The sequence below is a fragment of the Scyliorhinus torazame genome, chromosome 25 (assembly GCF_047496885.1).
Source record: "Scyliorhinus torazame isolate Kashiwa2021f chromosome 25, sScyTor2.1, whole genome shotgun sequence".
NCBI lineage: Eukaryota > Metazoa > Chordata > Chondrichthyes > Carcharhiniformes > Scyliorhinidae > Scyliorhinus > Scyliorhinus torazame.
The window spans coordinates 40,531,933-40,550,482 of record NC_092731.1 but is presented as its reverse complement, the minus strand read 5'-3'; the positions used below and the strand labels follow the sequence as shown (position 1 = coordinate 40,550,482).

The 18,550-nt window shown below is 54.7% G+C and overlaps 1 protein-coding gene across 1 annotated transcript in view; it reads left to right on the top strand.

The window, feature by feature from the left end:
- The window catches only part of LOC140402554 (basic phospholipase A2 nigexine-like), a 397,963-nt gene extending 384,089 nt beyond the window's left edge, over nucleotides 1-13,874 (top strand). The window contains exon 4 of the mRNA XM_072490405.1: nucleotides 13,490-13,874. Within this exon, the coding sequence (XP_072346506.1) occupies nucleotides 13,490-13,641 (152 nt within the window). The 3' untranslated portion in view covers nucleotides 13,642-13,874. The remainder of the gene's footprint in view (nucleotides 1-13,489) is intronic.
- The last annotated feature ends 4,676 nt before the right edge of the window (nucleotides 13,875-18,550 follow it).

Genomic DNA, 18,550 nt, shown 5'->3' with positions numbered 1-18,550 from the left:
GTCTATGTTGCCCTGGATGAGGAGGAGGAGGAGGAGGAGGAGGAGCGTGCCAGAGAGGCGGCGCAGGCTGCCGCAGAGGGGTAGGCGGCAGCCGCCCAGGCTGGAGGGACACCTGACCGACAGGACGAGGAGGTGGAGGAGGACGTCGCGGCCCCACGGCAACGGAGGCACCCGAGGGCACCCGTGTGTACCGGCCCCGGCAGTCATACCAGGACCTCACGGACCGGGAATGCAGGAGGAGACTCCGGATGAGGCGGGAAACCGTGGCACACATCTGCCACCTGCTGGCACACCTGTCACCGCGTGGCACTGGCGGGGGACACCCTCTCCCCGTGTCCGTCAAGGTTACGGTGGCCCTGAACCTTTATGCAACAGGGTCATTCCAGGCACCGAGTGGGGACCTGTCCGGCATATCGCAGACATCGGTGCACCGGTGCATCCGGGCAGTGACAGATGCCCTATATGCCATGGCGCACCGCTACATCTGCTTCCCCGTGGACCGGGCCAGTCAAGATGCCCGGGCCGTGGGCTTCTCTGCCGTGGCCGGGTTCCCCGTGGTCCAGGGCGCGATCGATGGGATGCACGTCGCCGTGCGGCCACCTGCAGATAACAGGGCCGTGTTCACCAATAGGAAGGGGACCTATTCGATGAACATACAGGTGGTCTGCGACCACCGCATGATGATCCTGCACGTCTGCGCCCGTTACCCAGGCAGTGTACACGACTCATACGTGTTGTCGCGGTCATCCATCCCCGGCATGTACGAGGGACGCCATCCCCGGCTGAGGGGCTGGTTGCTGGGTGACAGGGGCTACCCATTGCGATCGTGGCTGATGACGCCTATACGGAGGCCACGCAATGAGGCGGAGAACCGCTACAATGATGCCCATGTAGCGACAAGGGGAGTGATAGAGAGGTGCTTTGGCGTGCTGAAGAAGCGTTTCAGGCGCCTGGACCTCTCTGGGGGCGCCCTCCAGTATTGGTCAGATAGGGTCGGCCGCATCATTGTGGTGTGCTGCGTCCTGCACAAAATTGCCCAGCAGAGGGGCGATGTGCCGCAGGCAGAGGAGGGCGGAGTGGAGGAGCAGCAGGAAGAGGCGCAGTCCTCCCCAGATGGGGGTAATGGTCAGGGCAGACGGGGTAGACACAGGCGGGTGGCTGTCCACCGTTACCGGCTGGCCCAGCGGGCACGGGACAGACTGATAGTCGCCCGCTTCACTGACTAGATGGGCGTTTGAATCGGGTAGTATGGCCACAGACCGCACACCATGGCAACAGCCGACCACCCACACCCCCCACCCATCCACCCACCCAGCACCCTCGCCCCCCTCCCCAACCCCACCCACCCCACCCGCATGCACACCACCCCCCCCCATTGCCGATCCACCTGCGGCCCAATGGCCGGGCTCACATAGTTGCGGGTGGACGCGTGTCTATTGCAGGCCATGGAGGATGATGACAACCCGCCCTGCGGTGAGCTCCTGGCTCCACATCGTTGGACTATGTCTGACCCATGGCCACAGTACCACCATCCACCCGGACCATCCCTGCATGCGGCTGTGACACTGCAGCGCACGGTCCCGTCCTCTGCCCGGGGGATGTTGATGGCGGCCCAGGGGGAACGGGGCAGACTCACCTGGGGCTGAGGTAAGACCACCCCTCACACACACACTTGCGCTCAACGTACGTGACACCCCCGCACGCTTTGGACAGAGCACAAAGGCAGCTTCTGTAGGTGTAACATTGACTTTAATAACCAAACGAGTTCATGCACGTGCCCTAGCCCCTAAAACTCATCTGTGCCCTGCACCCGTGCCAACTTACTCTGTGTCTAATTGTTTGGCCTTACGGGCCCTTTGACTACGTCTACGTGGTTCCCCAGACGGTACAGCAGAACTGGAGGTGGACTCCTGTGATTCCTGCCCTCTGACACTGGATCCCTTTGGCGGCCGTTTCCTGGGGCGTCCTGGCCTAGATGGGCCAGGCTGCGGCCCAGGCGACTGGGATGGCGAGCTGCCAGCCTGTCCTGCCCGTTGCCCACCCGATGCATCTGGGACGGAAGGGGGGGAGTCCGAGGTGTCGCGGTGAACCGGGACCTCCCCTACAGGGGGAGCCGGGACGGACCACACCACCTCCTCCTCCCTCGGGGTGCCCGATGGCCCCCAGGCCTCTACATGGGTGGGGGATGCGAACGGACTGGCCATCCGACGCCCCCCCGACATCTGGCGCTGCCAGTCCTGGAGGCCCGTGCTGGTATTGACAGGGGTCTGCAGGTTTGCAGCCATGGAGCCCAGGGGGTTGGCAAACCCTGTCTGTGACAGTGCGACGCCGGCTCGCACATGGCCACTGGCGCCGATGCCCTCAGCGATGGCCTGCAGAGACTGGGCCATGGCCTGCTGAGACTGGGCCATGGCCTGCAGAGGCTGGGCCATGGCCTGCTGAGACTGGGCCATGGACTGCAGAGACTGGGTTATGGCGTTGAGCGCCTCTGCCATCTGGCGCTGGCACTGGCTCATGGCCTCCTGTGAGAGGGCAGCCATGTCCTGGGCCACAGACGCCGCCTGCACGGAAAGCCCCAGGCCTCGCAAACCGTTCCCATGTCTGACACCGTCGCACCCATTGCCTCCACTGCGGACGCCACCCGTGCGGTGTCAGCCTGAGTGGCACGCATGACCGGCACCACTCCCAGCTCCTGGACGCGGGTGGACTCCTCCACCTGCGACTGCAGCCGCCGCATGCCGGCCGTCACCCTATTCGCTCGTCTCCGGGTCGGTGGTTGCATCGGATCTATGTGTGGGTGTGGTAACTCCAGGAACCCAGGATCCATCTGGGCGGCAGATGTTCGCTTGGACTGGGCTGCCCTCCGACCGCCCGGCCCCTCTGCTGCTCCTACCTCCACCTGCTGTACCGGGACGGCTGTGTTGTGCGCACCAGTGAGTGTACCAGACGCCTCATCACTAAAGTGCCCACCCGAGGTGAGTGTTTCTGCGATGGTGGATGGTGTTGGTGACAGCAGTGGCGTTGTGTCGTGCTCTTCGTCCCACTCTGAGTCCATGGCACTTTGGGGTGGGGGTTCGTCTCCACCCATCCACTCTGAGTCACTGTCCGGTATTTCGTCTTCCTGGGTAGTGCTGTCCCGGGTAGGGGTGTCCTGGGCAGTGCTGTCACAGGTAGGGGTGTCCTGGGTAGTGGTGTCCTGGGTAGTGGTGTCCTGGGTAGTGGTGTCCTGGCTCGGATGTGACAGGGGCCTGTGGCTGCCCCCCTCATCGCTGGGTGGACGCTCCCGCACGTGACGGGGGTGTCGTCTCCCTGTTGCTCCAGGTCTCTCCGTCTCCCGTGGTGTGCGAGGGGCATCCTGCGGGCGTCGCATGCTGGAGGGTCCGGGTCTCTCCGTCTCCCGTGGCCTCCGAGGGGCATCCTGCGGGCGTCGCATGCTGGAGGGTCCGTGTCTCTCCGACTCCCGTGGTGTGCGAGGGGCATCCTGCGGGCGTCGCATGCCGGAGGGTCCGTGTCTCTCCGTCTCCCGTGGCCTCCGAGGGGCATCCTGCGGGCGGTCTGCATCTGCGGGGATGGGTGCCTGGACGTTTGGTCCTGCGATACACAATGAAGCATGCATGGTTAGACACGCAGGCAGTGATCAGGTGATATGGGGGAGGGGGATATAGAGGAGGGGGGATATGGGGACGGGCTGTCGGTGGCTCACTTGCTAGTACGCCCCCGACCTCTGCATCAGAAACCTCCCGGTCGTCAGGTCCGCCAGCCAGTTCCAGGGCCCTTTCCTCGTGTACGGTCAGTGGCCTCTCATCAGCGGGCCCTCCTCCAGTCCTCACATGCTCCCTATTGTTGTGTGCGCGCTTCTCCTGTGGGGGGGAGGGGGGTGGCAGGGGTAAAAGGCAACAGTGTTATGCAGGTATATGAATGCACTCCATCGGTTGCGCGTGTATTGCAGAGGTTAAGGTTAGGGCTGGATTCACTTGGGGATACGGGGGATATGGGGGAGTTGGGGATATGGGGGAGGGGGGATATGGGGAGGGGGATATGGGGAGGGGGATATGGGGGAGGGGGGATATGGGGGAGGGGGGATATGGGGAAGGGGGGTTATGGAGGAAGGGGGGATATGGGGGAAGGGGGGATATGGGGGGGATATGGGGATGGGGGGATATGGGGGAGGGGGGATATGGGGGAGGGGGGATATGGGGGATATGGGAGAAGGGGGGATATGGGGGAGGGGGGATTTGGGGGATATGGGGGAAGGGGGGATATGAATGAAGGGGGGATATGGGGGAAGGGGGGATATGGGGGAGGGGGGTGATATGGGGGAGGGGGGATATGGGGGAGGGGGGATATGGGGGAGGGGGTGATATGAGGAGGGGGATATGGGGGGTATGGGGAGGGGGGTTATGGGGGAAGGGGGATTTGGGTGAGGGGGGATATGGGGAGGGGGGATATGGGGAGGGGGGATATGGGGCAGGGGGGTATGGGGGAGGGGGGATATGGGGAGGGGGATATGGGGGAGGGGGATATGGGGGAAGGGGGGATATGGGGGATGGGGGGATATGGGGGAATGGGGGATATGGGGAGGGGGGGATATGGTGGAGGGGGGATATGGGGGGTATGGGGGAAGGGGGGATATGGGGGGATATGGGGGAAGGGGGGACATGGGAGAAGGGGGATATGGGGGAAGGGGGGATATTGGGGAGGGGGAATATGGGGGAGGGGAGATATGGGGGTTATGGGGGAAGGGGGATATGGGGGAAGGGGGATATGGGGGAGGCGGGATATGGGGGAGGGGGGATATGGGGAGGGGGGATATGGGGGAAGGGGGGATATGGGGGAGGTGGGGATATGGGGAGGGGGGATATGGGAGGGGGGATATGGGGTATATGGGGGAAGGGGGATATGGGGGAAGGGGGAGATATGGGGGAGGGGGGATATGGGGAGGGGGATATGGGGGATATGGGGGAAGGGGGGATATGGGGGAGGGGGGATATGGGGGAAGGGGGGATATGGGGGAGGGGGGATATGGAGGAGGGGGAATATGGGGCAGGGGGGATATGGGGGAGGGGGGATATGGGGGAAGGGGGGATATGGGGGAGGGGGGATATGGGGGAGGGGGAATATGGGGCAGGGGGGATATGGGGGAGGGTGGCTATGGGGAGGCTCACCCTGCCTGCTCTGACGAGGTCGTTCACCTTCTTGTGGCACTGGGTGCCTGTCCGTGGTGTCAGGGCCACAGCGGTGACGGCCTCTGCCACTTCCCTCCACAGACGCCGGCTGTGGCGTGCGGCAACTCTGCGGCCGTGCCCGGGATACAGGGCGTCCCTCCTCTGCTCCACCGCGTCCAGGAGCGCCGCCACATCGCGTGACTCGAACCTCGGGGCTGAGCGGCGGCCAGCCATCCAGTCGGTTGTTCCGGTCGGGTGTTCCGGTCGGGTGGGGGGGAGCAGCGCGGCCTTATGAGCCATCACGCCGTGCGGCGCGTATGACGCTGCACAGCGTGAACCACTGCGCAAGCGCAGATCCCGTTACGTCGCTGCTAGCCCATTTCGGGCCGGAGACTTTCGACCCATTTTTCCGACGTGACGCAAGTGGGATTTGCGCCGATCGGCGGACTTTCCGCCGATAACGGAGAATTTCGCCCCAGGCCCGGAACTTTCCGTTTGGGAGACTAAGGGCCGGATTCTCCGTCGCATCGGGAAATCCGCTACCAGCGGCGGGCAGCGGAGAATCCAGCGCGGGCAGAAAACGGGATCGCTGACGGGCACCAGCGGGAGAATGTGAATGGGTCATTAAGATTTATTTGCCCCATATTCTCCGAATCGTCGGGATTCTCCGGTCCTCTGGGCCGGGAATCACGGGGGCAGGAATTAGTGCAGGTCTTGACCAGCGTGGCCCTGATGTGGTGGGCCTCACGGTGGGCCAAGGGGGTCACTCTTTCCGGGAGTTACCCCCAAAGTCCAATGGAGGGCCACCCTCCCCACCCCCCACAATGCAAGACCTGCCCACCCCACCCCCACCAGACACCCCTCACCAGAGGCCCCCCAATTAAAGAGACCCCCACCAGACACCCCAACTGGCGGCGAAGGGCCAGCGCGAGTTGACGAATGTGCAGAACCGCCTGCGTGGTTCCGCGCCTGCGCAGACTGTCCGGTGTGTTCCTGCACAGGCGCAGGGAGGTTCCTCTCCGCGCCGACAATGCCGAGCCCTACAGGGGCAGGCACGGAAGGAAGGAGCGCCCCCACGGCACAGGCCCGCCCACAGATGGGTGGGACCCGATCACTGGCCAGGCCACCTTGAGGGACCCCCCGGGCCGGATCCCCCTGCACCCCCCTCCCTCAAGGACTCACCTAGCCGGCCTCCAAGCCAGATCCCACCGTGATGGACCATGTCCATTTCACACCGGCGGGACAGGCCAGGAAATGACGGCCGCTCGGCCCATCAGGGCCCGGAGATTTGCCAGGGGGGCCGCTGCCAATGGCCCCCGACTCGCGGGCCGTAAACCCAGCCGCCACCCGAAAACCGGCGCCGGAGAATACGACAGCCGGCGTCGGAGTGGCGGGGCGGGATTCACGCCACCCCCTGGGGATTCTCCCATCCGACGGGCGGTCGGAGAATCTGCCCAAGATTTCACTTCTAGTGTTTTAAAAATTATTAACTGAATGTTTAAATTCCACCAGTTGCCGTGGTGGGATTTGAACCCTTGTCCCCAGAGCTTCAGTCTGGGTCTCTGCAGGTAGCACAGTGGTTAGCACAGTTGCTTGACCGCTCCAGGGTCCCATGTTCGATTCCGGCTTGGGTCACTGTCTGTGCGGAGTCTGCACGTTCTCCCCGTGTCTGCGTGGGTTTCCTCCGGGTGCTCCGGTTTCCTCCCACAGTCCAAAGATGTGCGGGTTAGGTGGATTGGCCATGCTAAATTGCCCTTCGTGACCAAAAAGGTTAATTGGGGTTACTGGGTTAAGGGGATGGGGTGGAGGAGGTGTATGCTTGAGTGATGTAGTTGTGGTGATCTCTATGTTTGCATGAACACAAGGGGTTAATAGAATTTTCATAGACTTTACAGTGCAGAAGGAGGCCATTCGGCCCATCGAGTCTGCAGCGGCTCTTGGAAAGAGCACCCCACCTAAGGTCAACACCTCCACCCTATCCCCATTACCCAGTAACCCCACCCAACACTAAGGGCAATTTTGGACACTAATGGCAATTTATCATGGCCAATCCACCTACCCTGCACATCTTTGGACTGTGGGAGGAATGTGTCATTAATGTGTCATCAGTAGCACCACATGATCACTAGAGGGCCGGACCAACAGGGGTATAAAAGGCAGCCACATTGTCTCTCTCTCTCTCTCTTGGGTGCACTGTGATCAAAGCAACAGCAGACTAGTTCCAGTGGAGTTACGTATAGTTACCATAGTTAGATCTTGTTAACCTTATCACTAGTATCAAAGTTAAAGTAAAGAACTCATGGAAATATTGCTGTAGTTACTACTGGAAGAGTTTGATTCTTCTTCATCAGGATTCAGAATACCTCATCACTAACCAAGGATTGAGTAGCACATGTTACCTACCACACTGGGAACAAAACAGTGCTCTTTCTAAGGGCCGGTGCAGACTCGATGGGCCGAATGGCCTCCTTCTGCACTGTAAATGCTATAAAAATTCTATGAAATCTATTACTAATCCACCTCCCACCATTTTGTTTAAAGTCTGCTCCACAGCCCTGGTCATGTGATTTGCCAGGACCCAGCTCCCAGCGCCGTGCAAGTGAAACCCACCCCAACGGGACAGCTCTCTCTGTCCTCAGTACTGATGCCAGTGCCCCATGAATGGTGACCCATTGCTCCCACACCAATCTCTGAGCCACGCACTCAACTCCCTGATCGTATTTACCCAATGTCAATTTGTCTGTGGCTCACAGATTCTTACCTTTGTGGTTCTGCTTTTTAATTGAGTCCTGAGCTGCTCATCCTCCCTGATCAGAACCTCTTTCTTAGTCCTATCTGTGTGGTTGGTACCCACCGATACAACAACAACTGAATTCTTCCCCCAGGAGTTATTAACCCTGGCACCGGGCTGGCAACACGGCCCTCGGGGCTCAGACTCTCTCGATGCTGAGAACACTGTCTATCCTCTAACAACACTGTCCCCTGCTACAATCCCATTCCTTTACATTCCTCCCACTTGTCTGTGTCCCTGTCCCCAGGTGCGGTGGTCAGTCTGCTCATCCTCCCTACAGCCCTCGCTCTCGTCCACACAGGCTGCAAAAACCTCCAATCTCTCGGACAAGTGCAAGGGCTGAGTGTCTTCCATTACTACCTCCTGGATCCTCACGTGTAGTCATACCGTCTGTCCATGATCCCGGACCCAATGAAGCAGCTGAGCGAAGGTGTGTGACAAAGTGTCCAGGGAGCATTCTCTCTCCCTGATGCCATTGCCCTGTCTGAAGCTCCGAGTCCAGCTCATTCACTCTGAGCCGCAGTTCCTCGAGCTGTGGACACTTACTGAAGATGTGGTTGCTGTGGATCAGACATCACCTGTGTGGTGATATGCATCACTGTAAATACACAAGGGATTAATGTAGGTACACTGCAACTAGCACCAGAGACATCATGACACACAGACATTCAACCAATAGGTCAGTAAGATAGGACACGACCAATTGGGCAGTCAAGGCACACCCCAGAGGTTACGCTACCACAAGGGGGCTACCCATATAAAAGGACAGGGCACACGTGCTCTTTCTCTTTCCACAGGCAACACTCAGAGAGACAGGGGCAGATCAGGAAGCATCACACCCACCGCATGGATTAGAGTAGACTGGTTAGTTAGATTGAGTTACTATAGCAAGATCAGCAGGAGAGTCAAACTCAAGTAGGAGAATTGTTAACTGTTCAATAAAAGTGTTAAACCTCTCTCCAAGTCTGAACTTCCCTTTGTCAGAGCATCAAGGAAGCAGCTTAAGCTACACGAAGAAGCAGAACACAACAACTTGCCTCGCAGTGAATTTTCTTTTACGAATTTGGTTTCAAGTTTGGAAATATCGCTCAGTGAGATTTCACAATTCCCCAGATTCGAGGTGGGGAACATTTGTGGCGATATCGAGGTTTGAGATAGTTTGCTGCTTCTCGCTGTGGTGGGACTCTCATTATGTCACCCATAGAAATCACCCTGTTAGGGACCCCCCCCCCCCACAATGTTAGGGCCCCCAATACATTAAAGGAACGCAGCCCACATCACTGACAGCATTAGGGAGTTTCACAATATTGGGGAACCCCTGACAACATCAAGGACAGAATCCACAGCCGACGATTCCAGGCCACCCCTTCCTCACCCACGTTAAAGACTCTCCACAGCTTTGGACTCTGTTTTGTTCTGCTCTTGTCGTAGCATAAGCTGGTTCCTTAATGTGCACTCTGACAAAGGAAGGTTCAGACTTGGAGATAGCTTTAACATGTTTATTAAACTATTAACAATTCTCCTACTTGGATTCGACTCTACTGTTCATCCTTCTATAGCTACTCAGACTGACGAACCAGTCTGCTACAATCCACGTGGTGGGTGTGATGTTCAATCAACCCTGTGTCTGTACTCACTGAGTGTCTCCACTGGAAAGAGACTGAGCATGTGTGATGTGTCCTTATATATGGGCTGGTGTAATGCCCTCCTGTGGTAGTATCTCCTCTGTGTGTTTCGTGAATGCCCATTGGTCGTGTCCTATCTTACTGACCGATTGGTTGACTGTCTGTGTGTCATGTCTCTGGTGCTCCCTCTAGTGTCTAGCTAGGTGTAGTGTATGTACATTAACCCTTTGTGTACTTACAGTGATGTATATCACCACATTCCCCCTTTTTTCGTGTTACATATTTTCTGTACAGTGTTAAAAAAAATTTAACAAACTAGGCAGATAAGTGATGCTATGTACAAGTTATGATGACTGTGATGACTGTACAATAGTATACAAGACCAAATAATAGTTGCGATGACTTTGAGGATAAGAAAATGCAATAAAAGTTGAGTCCAAAGTTCATTAATTACTATGGTCTGGTATAGAAGTGTCAATGGTGATGTTGTCATTCCCTTGTAAATGCCGTCAGTGTCCTGGTGTTTGGTCATCAGGAGGTGTCCAATTGTTCAAATCACCTCATTGACTGATTTGGAGTCTGTTGGTTTTTTTTCCGATGCTTGTGGTGGCAATTCTTGATGGCATCTGTCCTGAATGCCAGGTTGCCAGTTGGTAGTGCAGCAACTGTGAACTGGTAAGATGCATCGTCCTGCCACGGTCTGTCATTGTACTGAGCTGAGCAGTAACAGTGTTCCTCATGGGCAGAGTCGTACCAGTCGTAGTTCCATTGGTGTTTGTGTCGTGCTTGTTGTCGACATTGTTGCCTCTGGTGCGCTTCTTGTTGATGTCTTTGATGTTGTTGTTGTGGTGGTTGGTTTTGTTGTCGTGTTTGCTGCGCTCAAGGACCTCACTGTGTATAATACGAGTCCTTCACACAGTTACTCGTGTCAGCGTGCTTTGTGGCATCTGCTGTCTCCTTGAGCGTGCCGCCACTGAGTTCGCGGCGCTCCCCGTCTGGAGTCATGTCCGGCTTACTTGTATCAGCTTTGGCTTGTCGATGCTCCCCGTCCGGAGTCTGGGCTGTTTCACCCGAGTCAGTTTTGGCTTCTTGATGCTCCCCGTCCGGAGTCAAAACAGCGAGGAATGCATTTGCTTGTGGAGAGGCTCGAGCGAATGAGGTTTGACGTAACGTGGTGTCACCGGAGTCACCAGTAGTCTCACTGTGATTGACGAGTGCCTCGGTACATTCGAGCTGAGGTCTGTCACGTTGCACATCTTGCATGGGAAGTCGCACATACGGTGGGTGGAGCCTCAGTGTGTTCTTGTCGTTCACTTGAGCTGGGTAGACTGTCAGAGTCTTCTTCTTGGTCACTGGAGTGTGGTAGACTGTCAGAGTCTGCTTGCTGTACACTTGAGCGTAGCAGAATTGCATCGTCTGCTGCTGGTTGTTCAGAGGAGGTTGCTAGACCCTCATGGTCTTGCGCATGCAAGGACTGCGCTCTGGAGTCTTGCATTGCTTCTGTCACAGAGGCTGTCCACGAGCTCGCTGTGGAGGCTTGTGTCACTCGAGTCACTTCTTGTTCATGCAAGGACTGCGCTTTGGAGTCTTGCGTTGCTTCTATCGTGGAGGCTGTCCACGAGCTCGCTGTGGAGGCTTGTGTCACTGGAGACACTTTCTGTGTGGAGACGTACAGTTGTCTCGTTGTGGAGTCTTTCATCGCTTTCTGTGTGGAGGCTGGGACCCTTTGTGGTGCGTGGACCACTCTCTGTGTGGAGTCGGGGACTCAGCGCGGTGCGTGGACCACTCTCTGTGTGGAGTCGGGGACCCTTTGCGGGGCGTGGACCACTCTCTGTGTGGAGGCTGGGACCCTTCGCGGTGCATGGACCACTCTCTGTGTGGAGTCGGGGACCCTTCGCGGTGCGTGGACCACTCTCTGTGTGGAGTCGGGGACCCTTTGCGGGGCGTGGACCACTCTCTGTGTGGAGTCGGGGACTCAGCGCGGTGCGTGGACCACTCTCTGTGTGGAGTCGGGGACCCTTTGCGGGGCGTGGACCACTCTCTGTGTGGAGTCGGGGACCCTTCGCGGTGCGTGGACCACTCTCTGTGTGGAGTCGGGGACCCTTCGCGGGGCGTGGACCACTCTCTGTGTGGAGTCGGGGACCCTTCGCGGGGCGTGGACCACTCTCTGTGTGGAGTCGGGGACCCTTTGCGGTGCGTGGACCACTCTCTGTGTGGCAGCAGGCCGCTCTCTGTGGGCTTGTACCGCTCTCTGTCTCTTGGTGTCAGGCCGCAGCATAATCCTGCACTCACGAGTCGGGATGTCATATGTGCTGGACTGAAGATCCTCAAATCCTCAAACACATTCGCTTCTGTGTCGGATTCTTCACTGTAGAACACATCTCGTTGCGGTTTGGATTTGTTACTGGGGTCGCATCATCGCCAATGATGAAATCATCATCTGAGTCGCAGTTTTCTGGGACCATATCATCACATTTTGTGCCGGAGCTGGCATTGGGCTCACGATGTCCAAAGAAGAATTCAAGGCCTGAGTCATAGTCTTCAAGGACTGTATCATCTCTTTGGGCGGTGCTAACTGCTTGCTGCAGGGTTCTGCGGAGGTTACTTTCAGCTACTGGTCGAATTTCAGGCATTGTGCTGTCGTTCCTGGTGAAAGAATCTTGTTTTGATGCTTTAAACATTTTTTTTCTTGTTTTGGGACATTTCTCCTTTAAGTGGGCGTGGTCCGGAGCCTCTGATGTCACAAAGCATGTGACGTAGTGCGTAGGAAGCGATTGCGCATGCGCAGATCGCTGTTCCTTTACTTTGCGCATTTCTCTCAACTGCTCATGTGCAGTACCTTTTCCAAGATGGCCGCCGATCCCAATTGTCGTTCGTTGCTCCGGGACCTCGTGGTGAGTATTGGCGCCTCTCTGACCGTTTTCTGTTGGTTTGTTTGTGTTTTCCTCGCAGCATTGTTCGAATTTGTCCAGGACTGCCTGGAAGTCTCTCCTTGCTTGTCCTCTGGTGTACTTGAAGGTTTTAACGATTTGTTCTGCATTTGCACCGCAATTGTGAGCAGAAGCTCTGTCTTTTCAGCATCGGCCACGTCTTGTAGGTCGGCTGCTACCAGGAAGATCTCAAACCTTTGCCTGAATGCTCGCCAGTTTGCACTGAGATTGCACCTGAGCTGCTGTGGAACCGGAATCTCGATCATCTTGCCTGGGTGTTGTTGCTGGCTGTCACTGTTTGCTGAGTTGTAACTATATGGATTTAAACAGTTACTCACTGGTACCATGTTTTATTCTGCTATTGTCGTAGCAGAAGCTGCTTCCTTGATGTGCACTCTGACAAAGGAAGGTTCAGACTTGGCGATAGCTTTAACACGTTTATTAAACTATTAACAGACCCCACCCACCCCCTCAGCACCAAAGTATTCGATTAAAAATTAATGACCATCCAGAACTTGAGGACGGCCATTCGCACATCAGAGACATTCTGAGACGTTAGCTGCCCCGTCGTTCAGGAAACTTCAAGAACATTATTGGGCCCCAACCATTGTGAATCACCCACAACATTAAGAACCTGGATCACTGTCCATGTGGAGTTTGCACATTCTCCCCGTGTCTGCGTGGGTTTCGCCCCCACAACCCAAAGGATGTGCCGGATTGGTGGATTGGCCACAGTAAATTGCCCCTTTATTGGAACAAAATAATAATTGGGTACTTTAAATTTATTGAAAAAATGTTTTTTAAATGGACCAAAAAACAATGAAGATTTTACAACATTGCAGAATCTCACATTCTTAACCCCACCCAGCACATCAGTGTGTCCATTAATGTGTGTATATCCCAGTGTGTGTTTCCATGTGTACATTACAGTGCATATTTTACACTGTGTATATTTAGTTGTTCTCTCCTCTTTTTCAGTTGATTATTCGATGACGCCTCACTTCGCAGAGTGTGCTATGACGTTGTGTGACTGCAACATTGCAGTTGCCCTGTGCCTCAAGGAGAACAGCGACAAATACAACCCAAAGTTTGCGGTTTATGACCGAACCCTGTGCAAGACCGTCCCATAGCTCCAGCTCGCAATGAAGCGATGGAGATGTGACCGAGAGTCACACTGACAAGAATCTCTCCAATAGAATATTCCGGGTGTGATTGATGGGATTTCTCTCTCGCCGTCTCCCTGATTTCTAATTGCTCACTGAGTCTCTCTCAGATCTCGCTTTTGTTGCTGTTTTACCTTTAATTCATTTCAAATGTACTTTACAATTCTGGTGAAATAAAATACACTGATTGAAGCATGCAATGCTGGGAGTGGGAGTGTTTATTCATTATTGATACAGGGGGCGTGTCCAATTAGTTTCTGCACAGACATTCTGACCTTTCACAGACAGTATGGGATCCTGCTGTTCTCTTTGTACTTTGTGGTGCGACACTGCCACCTGCTGGTGTGACAGCAGCAGCAGCCGTCACGTCTCTGCTCTCAAATGCTGACAGAGGCACCCCTGGTGTCACAGTCTGAAACTGCCAAATTCACAGAGCCAAACACTGCAACACGTGGGGTAATTTCGACATTGTGTCAATAAAAATTGGGAGAGATATGGGGCGGGATTCTCCGACGCTCCGTGGCGGAAACGCGGCCAGCGCGGGGGCGGAAAATAGCTGTTCACACCGGAAATCCGGAGCGACGGCGATCATAGATCATAGATCATAGAATTTACAGAGCAGAAGGAGGCCATTCGGCCCATCTAGTCTGCACCGGCTGTTGGAAAGAGCACCCTACCCAAGGTCAACACCTCCACCCTATCCCCATAACCCAGTAACCCCACTAGTAACAATTTTGGATACTAAGGGCAATTTATCATGGCCAATCCACCTACCCTGCACATCTTTGGACTGTGGTAGGAAACCGGAGCACCCGGAGGAAACCCACGCAGACACGGGGAGAACGTGCTGACTCCGCACAGACAGTGACCCAGCGGGGAATCGAACCTGGGGCCCTGGAGCTGTGAAGCAATTCTGTTATCCACAATGCTACCGTGCTGCCCGATTCTCCGCGGACCCGCCAGTCCCGGTCGGGGCCATTGGAACAGGCCCCCGCGGCGATTCTCCATGGTCGACCGGCCGAACTCCCGCCGGTGTGGTTTACATGTGGAACCACCCCGCGGGAGAGGGGACCCACGGTCTTGGTGGGGGGCGGGGGGTATCTGACTCCGGCGGAGACCTCAGCGGTGGCCAGGCCCACGATCGGGGGCCACCGATCGCTGGGCCATCGCGATCTGGGACCTACCTTCCTCCGTGCGGGCTCACTGTGTGGCTCTGCCATGTCGGCGGCGCCCGTGCCCGAGGTGGGTCACCACACGCAAGCGCGGACCAGCTTGTGGCTGCCGTGCACGTGCGCGGCCGCGCGGTCTGGCTAGCAGTGTTCCGCCGGCAGACAGAGCAGCGGGACGCACACCGGGGCGCTGTTAGCTCCCTGAAAAACGGAGAATCACCCCGGACCTGCGAGGAGTGATGTTTGCCCGTTTTCTGGCGGGCGTGGGGACTTAGTTATAAGATCATCAGAACTCGGAGCAGGAGTCGGCCATCTGGCCCCTCGAGCCTTCTCCACCATTCAATGAGATCATGGCTGATCTTTTGTGGACTCAGCTCCACTTTCCGGCCCGAACACCATAACCCTTAATACCTTTATTCTTCCAAAAACTATCTATCTTTATCTTAAAAACATTTAATGAAGGAGCCTCAACTGCTTCACTGGGCAAGGAATTCCATAGATTCACAACCCTTTGGGAGAAGAAGTTCCTCCTAAGCTCAGTCCTAAGTCTACTTCCCCTTATTTTGAGGCTATGCCCCCTAGTTCTGCTTTCACCCGCCAGTGGAAACAACCTGCCCGCATCTATCCTATCGATTCCCTTCATAATTTTATATGTTTCTATAAGTTCCCCCAGCATCCTTCTAAATTCCCACGAGTACAGTCCCAGTCTACTCAACCTCTCCTCGTAATCCAACCCTCTCAACTCTGGGATTAAGCGAGTGAATCTCCCCTGCACACCCTCCACTGCCAGTACGTCCTTTCTCAGGTAATGTTTCTCATTCAATATGTTTACATTGGAACTTCGATCTATTTTCTCCGAAGCTGAATTACTTCCTAACCACTCAATTCAATTACTTGAGAATATACCCAGGAGTTCTTTTAAAAATCTAACTCGATTCCAGTTCTTTGGTTCCCTGGGCAATCATGTCACAAATTCCAGCTGGAGTTCACACAACCCAAAAATACAGACAATTCTGGAAATACAAACTCAGCAATGTCTGCATTTGCACTGTTAGAAAATACTCGGAATGGGAAGAAAATCGTCACGTCGGGCTTGCCTTGTACATCTACTCTAAACCTTGCCCCTCTCACCTTAAGCCTATGCCCCCTAGTAATTGACCCCTCTACCCTGGGAAAAATCCTCTGACTCTCCACTCTGTCTATGCCCCTCATACTTTTGTAGACCTCGATCAGGTCGCCTCTCAACCTCCGTCGTTCTAGTGAGAACAAACCGAGTTTATTCGACCTCTCCTCATAGCGAACATCCTCCATACCAGGCAACATCCTGGTAAATCTCTTCTGCACCCTCTCTAATGCCTCCACATCCTTCTGGTAGTGTGGCGACCAGAATTGAACAGTCTCCTCCAAGTGTGGCCTAAGGTTCTATACAACTGCAACATGACTTGCCAATTCTTATACTCAATGCCCCGGCCAATGAAGGCAAGCATGCCGTATGCCTTCTTGACTACCTTCTCCACCTATGTTGCCCCTTCAGTGACCTGTGGACCTGTACTCCTAGATCTCTTTGACTTTCAATACTCTTGAGGGTTCTACCGTTCACTGTATATTCCCTACCTGCATTAGACCTTCCAAAGTGCATTACCTCACATTTGTCCAGATTAAACTCCATCTGTCATCTCTCCGCCCAAGTCTCCAAACAATTTAAATCCTGCTGTATCCTCTGACAGTCGTCATCGCTATCCGCAATTCCACCAACCTTTGTGTCGTCTGCAAACTTACTAATCAGACATAGGTTTAAGGGGCATAGGTTTAAGGTGAGAGGGGCAAGGTTTAGAGTAGATGTACGAGGCAAGTTTTTTTACACAGAGGGTAGTGGGTGCCTGGAACTCGCTGCCGGAGGAGGTGGTGGAAGCAGGGACGATAGTGACATTTAAGGGGCATCTTGACAAATACATGAATAGGATGGGAATAGAGGGATACGGACCCCGGAAGTGCAGAAGATTCTAGTTTAGACGGGCAGCATGGCCGGCACAGGCTTGGAGGGCCGAAGGGCCTGTTCCTGTGCTGTACTGTTCTTTGTTCTTTGTTCGGACCGGTTACATTTTCCCCAAATCATTTATATGTACTACGAACACTGATCCCAGCACTGATCCCTGAGGAACACTACTCGTCAAAGCCCTCCAATCAGAAAAGAACCCTTCCATTGCTACTCTCTGCCTTCTATGACCTAGCCAGTTCTGTATCCATCTTGCCAGCTCACCCCTGATCCCGTGTGACTTCACCTTTTGTAGCAGTCCGCCATGAGGGACCTTGTCAAAGGCCTTACTGAAGTCCATATAGACAACATCCACTGCCCTACCTGCATCAATCATCTTTGTGACCTCCTTGAAAAACTCCATCAAGTTAGTGAGACACGGCCTCTCCTTCACAAAACCGTGCTGCCGCTCACTAATACGTCCATTTGCTTCCAAATGGGAGTAGATCCTGTGGGAAGAATTCTCTCCAGTAATTTCCCTACCACTGACGTAAGGCATGTAGTTCCCTGGATTATCCTTGCTACCCTTCTTAAACAGAGGAACAACATTGGCTATTCTCCAGTCCTCCGGGACATCACCTGAAGACAGTGAGGATCCAAAGATTTCTGTCAAGGCCTCAGCAATTTCCTCTCTAGCCTCCTTCAGTATTCTGGGGTAGATCCCATCAGGCCCTGGGGACTTATCTACCTTAATATTTTTCAAGACGCCCAACACCTCGTCTTTTTGGATCTCAATGTGACCCAGGCTATCTACACACCCTTCTCCAGACTCAACATCTACCAATTCCTTCTCTTTGGTGAATACTGATGCAAAGTATTCATTTAGTACCTCGCCCATTTCCTCTGGCTCCACGCATAGATTCCCTTGCCTATCCTTCAGTGGGCCAACCCTTTCCCTAGCTACCCTCTTGCTTTTTATGTACCTGTAAAAAGCCTTGGGATTTTCCTTAACCCTATTTGCCAATGACTTTCATGACCCCTTCTAGCCGTCCTGACTCCTTGCTTAAGTTCCTTCCTACTTTCCTTATATTCCACACAGGCTTCGTCTGTTCCCAGCCTTCTAGCCCTGACAAATGCCGCCTTTTTCTTTTTGACGAGGCCTACAATATCTCTCGTTATCCAAGGTTCCTGAAATTTGCTGTATTTATCCTTCTTCCTCACAGGAACATGCCAGTCCTGAATTCCTTTCAACTGACACTTGAAACACTCCCACATGTCAGGTGTTTATTTACCCTCAAACATCCGCCCCCAATCTAGTTTCTTCAGTTCCCACCTAAGATTGTTATAATTAGCCTTCCCTCAATTTAGCACATTCACCCTAAGACCACTCTTATCCTTGTCCACCAGCTCTTCAAAACTTACTGAATTGTGGTCACTGTTCCCGAAATGCTCCCCTACTGAAACTTCTACCACCTGGCCAGGCTCATTCCCCAATACCAGGTTCAGTACAGCCCCTTCCCTAGTTGGACTGTCTACATATTGTTTTAAGAAGCCCTCCTGGATGCTCCTTCCAAACTCTGCCCTGTCCAAGCCCCTAGCACTAAGTGAGTCCCAGTCAATATTGGGGAAGTTGAAGTCTCACATCACCACAACCCTGTTATTTTTACTCTGTTCCAAAATCTGTCCACCTATCTGCTCCTCTATCTCCCGCTGGCTGTTGGGTGGCCTGTAG